Source organism: Leptonychotes weddellii, chromosome 4, assembly GCF_054177405.1.
Source record: "Leptonychotes weddellii isolate Sample4059 chromosome 4, ASM5417740v2, whole genome shotgun sequence".
NCBI classification, from domain to species: Eukaryota; Metazoa; Chordata; class Mammalia; order Carnivora; family Phocidae; genus Leptonychotes; species Leptonychotes weddellii.
The window spans coordinates 57,486,780-57,490,929 of NC_138372.1; the positions used below are offsets into that span (position 1 = coordinate 57,486,780).

Consider the following 4,150-nt stretch of genomic DNA (forward strand, 5'->3'; position numbering starts at 1 on the left):
GGGGGGGAAATCGGAGGGGGAGACGAACCATGAGAGATGATGGACTCTGAAAAAGAAACAGGGTTCTAGAGGGGAGGGGCGTGGGAGGATGGGTTAGCCTGGTGATGGGTATTAAAGAGGGCATGTTCTGCATGGAGCATTGTTATGCACAAACAATGAATCATGGAACACTACATCAAAAACTAATGATGTATGGTGATTAACATAACAATAAAAATTTTTAAAAACCTCCATAATCCCATTGTCTAGAGATAATTACAGTGACCATTTTGCTCCATATCCTTTTTTTTATGAATAGATTTTTCCAAAGCTGTAACCATACTATGTATTTGAAATTTTCACTTACCTATACATGGTGAACATATTTCTATCGTATAACATTTTGGCCGTACAACTGATAGAAGACTTACTGTCTTTTATTGAAAGTGTTTGGTTTATGTCTCCTCTTCGATTATGAACTTCTAGAGGGAGGATAAGAAGCATTTTTATTTGTCCTTGTCATCGTGCTTACTTTCCTCTGTCAGCATCTGATACAGTATGACATTATTTTTCACTGTATCTATCTATAATAATTTTCTTTAAAAAGTCCCAGCAGGGTCATCTGGCTAGCTTAGTCGGTAGAGCATGTAACTCTTGATCTTGCGGTTGTGAGTTTGAGCCCCACGTTGGGCATAGAGTTTACTTAAAAATACATACATACATTAAAAAAAAAAGTCCCAGGAGGGTACGTATAATTTTTATGGTATTTTTGCCAAAAATGCATAACTTCATTCCAGCTCTGAGAAACATCACACAAACCCGAATTGAGGGACATTCTACAAAAAAAATAACCACTCTGGGGCGCCTGGGTGGCTCAGTCGTTAAGCGTCTGCCTTTGGCTCAGGTCATGGTCCCAGGGTCCTGGGATCGAGCCCCACATCAGGCTCCCTGCTCGGCAGGAAGCCTGCTTCTCCCTCTCCCACTCCCGCTGCTTGTGTTCCCTCTCTCGCTGTATCTCTCTCTGTCAAATAAATAAAAAATCTTTAAAAAAAAAAAAAAATAACCACTCAGTGTTCTTCAGAAGTGCTAAGGTCATAAAAGACAAGGAAAAACTGAAGAATCTAACAGCCTGGGGAAGACTTAAGAAGAAAAATACAGTTGAAATCTTGGATGGGATCTTTGAACAGAAAAAGGACATTAGTGGAAAACTTGGCCAAATTTGAATAAAGTTTATAGTTTAGTTGATAATACTGTAGTAATGTTAACGTCCTATTCTTGATCATTATACTGTGGTTATGTAATATGTTAACTTGGAGGAAGCAGAGTGTAACTTTTAAGTCTAAAATTAGTTTTAAAGTTTAAAAAAAAAGTTCTAGGAGAAAAACTTTTAAAAAGTTAATAGATATCCTTAAACTTTTTTCTTTTTAATTCTAGCACCAAGGAATAGCATTTTTGCTAGCTGAAATGGCAATGAAAGTTGAACTAGCTAGACTGAGTTACCAGAGAGCAGCTTGGGAGATTGATTCTGGTCGCCGAAATACCTACTATGCCTCTATAGCAAAGGCATTTGCTGCAGATACTGCAAATCAATTAGCTACTGATGCTGTGCAGATTTTTGGAGGCAATGGATTTAATACAGAATATCCTGTAGAAAAACTAATGAGGGATGCTAAGATCTATCAGGTAAGGTTAAAAATGATTTTTGTTGTTTTTTAGGTAAAAGAATATTCATAGATGACAGATTTCTAATTATTTAGGGATTTCATGCCATTAGGAATAATAAACTATCATAGGGGAGCCTGGGTGGCTCAGTCAATTAAGTGTCCGACTCTTGTTTCAGCTCAGGTCATGCTCTCGGGGTCATGGGATCAAGCCCCACATTGGGCTCCACTCAGGGCATGGAGTCTACTTGAGATTCTCTCTCTCTTCCTCTCCCTCTGCCCCTCCTCCCCCCTCATGTGCTCTCTAAATAAATAAAATCTTAAAAAATAATAAACTATCATAAATGGCTATAAACCAGTTTTTAAAACTAATTAACACAGAAGAATGTTACCTTTAAATATATGCCTTAAGAGAGAATAGGCTAATAAAGTAAATGGTACAGATATGTACATATATGTCTGGATCAGCCATCTTTGAGTCTTAACATCCTAGCCAATTGTGATCCACCCTTTGCTCTCCTAAAAGTATGCATATCATTTAAAATAAATTATTTTATTTTGAATCTTGCTTGACAACTGTTGAATTAATTGAAACCATATTTGGGGGCGCCTGAGTGGCTCAGTTGGTTAAGCGGCTGCCTTTGGCTCAGGTGATGATCCCAGGGTCCTGGGATCGAGCCTCACATCGGGCTCCTTGCTCATTGGGGAGCCTGCTTCTCCCCTGCCTGCCATTCCCCCTGCTTGTGCTTGCTCCCTCTCTCTCTCTGTCAAATAAATAAAATCTTTAAAAAAAAAACCCAAAAAACCATATTTGGGAGTAAAACAACATGAAGAGATAGTGATAAAGTGATAGTAACCATTTGGTAGTAATAAATTGCTAGGGTTAGAGGTTTAAACTGGAAGTAAGGACTGGCTACTAGGAATGTCTAAGTTAAAACCAAATCCTTCCAGCATCTTTTTCTTTAGCAACTCTGTTCCTTAGTCAGCAAGAGAGAAAAACAGGGGTAAGAGTAAAAATGGAAAATGACTGAAGATGACAACTAGCTAAAAACAGTTCAGAAAAGTTGGATAAATATTTTTGCAACATTAAACTAGATTTCCCAAACTTTTTGAAATGTTGATATCCTTTGATTTAAGACTCTCTCCCAAAATTTTGGTAAATGACTTTTTATAATTTAATCTTTAGAGAATTATATTTTCATGGTTTTACAAAATCAGGTTTTGGAATCTCTGTGGATTACAGACCCTAAATATGGCTTGATTCAGTTTGGTATTACAGTGGAGCTTATAGTACTGTCCAAAATACTGAGTAAGTTGAAGTATTTATGAAGATATTTCATCTACATGTATTCTTTTTTCTTGCAGATTTATGAAGGTACAGCACAAATTCAAAGACTTATTATAGCCCGTGAACACATTGGCAGGTATAAAAATTAAAGAGATAGCTATAGAAACATAATTAATTGTTGAGTGATTAGAATACAATCCACTGTTTAAGCTCCAAAGAAGAGAAAGAGCTTTAAGATTTTTTCTGGTAAAACTTTAAAATAAGTACTGTTAACTAAACCCATGCAGCTGATTCTAATACTAGTTTTCCACTTTTGTTTAACTTTATGACTTGCTTTTCCTCAAAAAGATTAGGTTTCATTAAAATTATGTGTTACCTTTAGTACTACTGTACTTGAATTACATTAACCTAGAAAAGTACATTTGTTTTGTTAGGTTAACCACTTAAAGTAACAGAAGTTCTTTGGATTTCAGTATTTTTCCAATGACATTTTTGAAAAGTGGGCTTATAAAAGTATTCAGAATGTTCCAAAATTTACATTGAGGGGGGCGCCTGGGTGGCTCAGTCGTTAAGCGTCTGCCTTCGGCTCAGGTCATGATCCCAGGTTCCTGGGATCGAGCCCCGCATCGGGCTCCCTGCTCCGCGGGAAGCCTGCTTCTCCCTCTCCCACTCCCCCTGCTTGTGTTCCCTCTCTCTCTGTGTCTCTCTCTGTCAAATAAATAAAATCTTTAAAAAAAAAAAAAATTTACATTGAGGAAGCATTATAGGATTTGGATGCCATCATATAACTTGGTAGTGTCTTTGTAGACTTAATGGTATTATATTGGGGGGAGTTCATTTTGCTACAATTTGGAAAGCATTTGTTTTCAGTTTTGTACAATAATACTCAAAAATTTGATGTTCATATTCTCCCACCATACAATGACCAGAAGTTACTGAAAATCTTGTTTAATTCTGAATCTACATTTCACTTGCCTTATTTAGAAATAAATCAATAAAATTTGCCTTAAAATATTTTTACATGAGTCCTGGTATCTGGGTAGGCTTTGGTCTATTGTATACATCTCATTTCACGTGCATACATTATAAAAATAAACAAAATTTTTCAGTGCCAATTAGTATATCTGTTTGTATTCTTTCCAGGAAGTTTTATTACTTCATGTAATAGTGTATGCTTGATTTATTTACTGTGATGAAAAAAAGTCATGTTCTGATTTTGAAC

The 4,150-nt window shown here is 36.3% G+C and overlaps 1 protein-coding gene across 1 annotated transcript; it reads left to right on the top strand.

Moving 5' to 3' along the window:
• Positions 1–1,386: 1,386 nt before the first annotated feature.
• Positions 1,387–3,944, top strand: LOC145721295 (medium-chain specific acyl-CoA dehydrogenase, mitochondrial-like). The gene is made up of 2 exons (XM_081818647.1): positions 1,387–1,662; positions 3,006–3,944. The coding sequence occupies exons 1-2, from the start codon at positions 1,444–1,446 to the stop codon at positions 3,075–3,077; spliced, it is 291 nt and encodes a 96-aa protein (XP_081674773.1). The 5' UTR covers positions 1,387–1,443; the 3' UTR covers positions 3,078–3,944.
• Positions 3,945–4,150: the final 206 nt, after the last annotated feature.

Excerpts from the sequence above, each read along its gene's own strand:
- LOC145721295 (XM_081818647.1), top strand. The coding sequence starts at position 1,444 with ATGGCAATGAAAGTTGAACTAGCTAGACTGAGTTACCAGAGAGCAGCT. Across the intron at positions 1,663-3,005 it reads GGGATGCTAAGATCTATCAG|ATTTATGAAGGTACAGCACA; the intron begins GTAAGGTTAAAA and ends TTTTTCTTGCAG.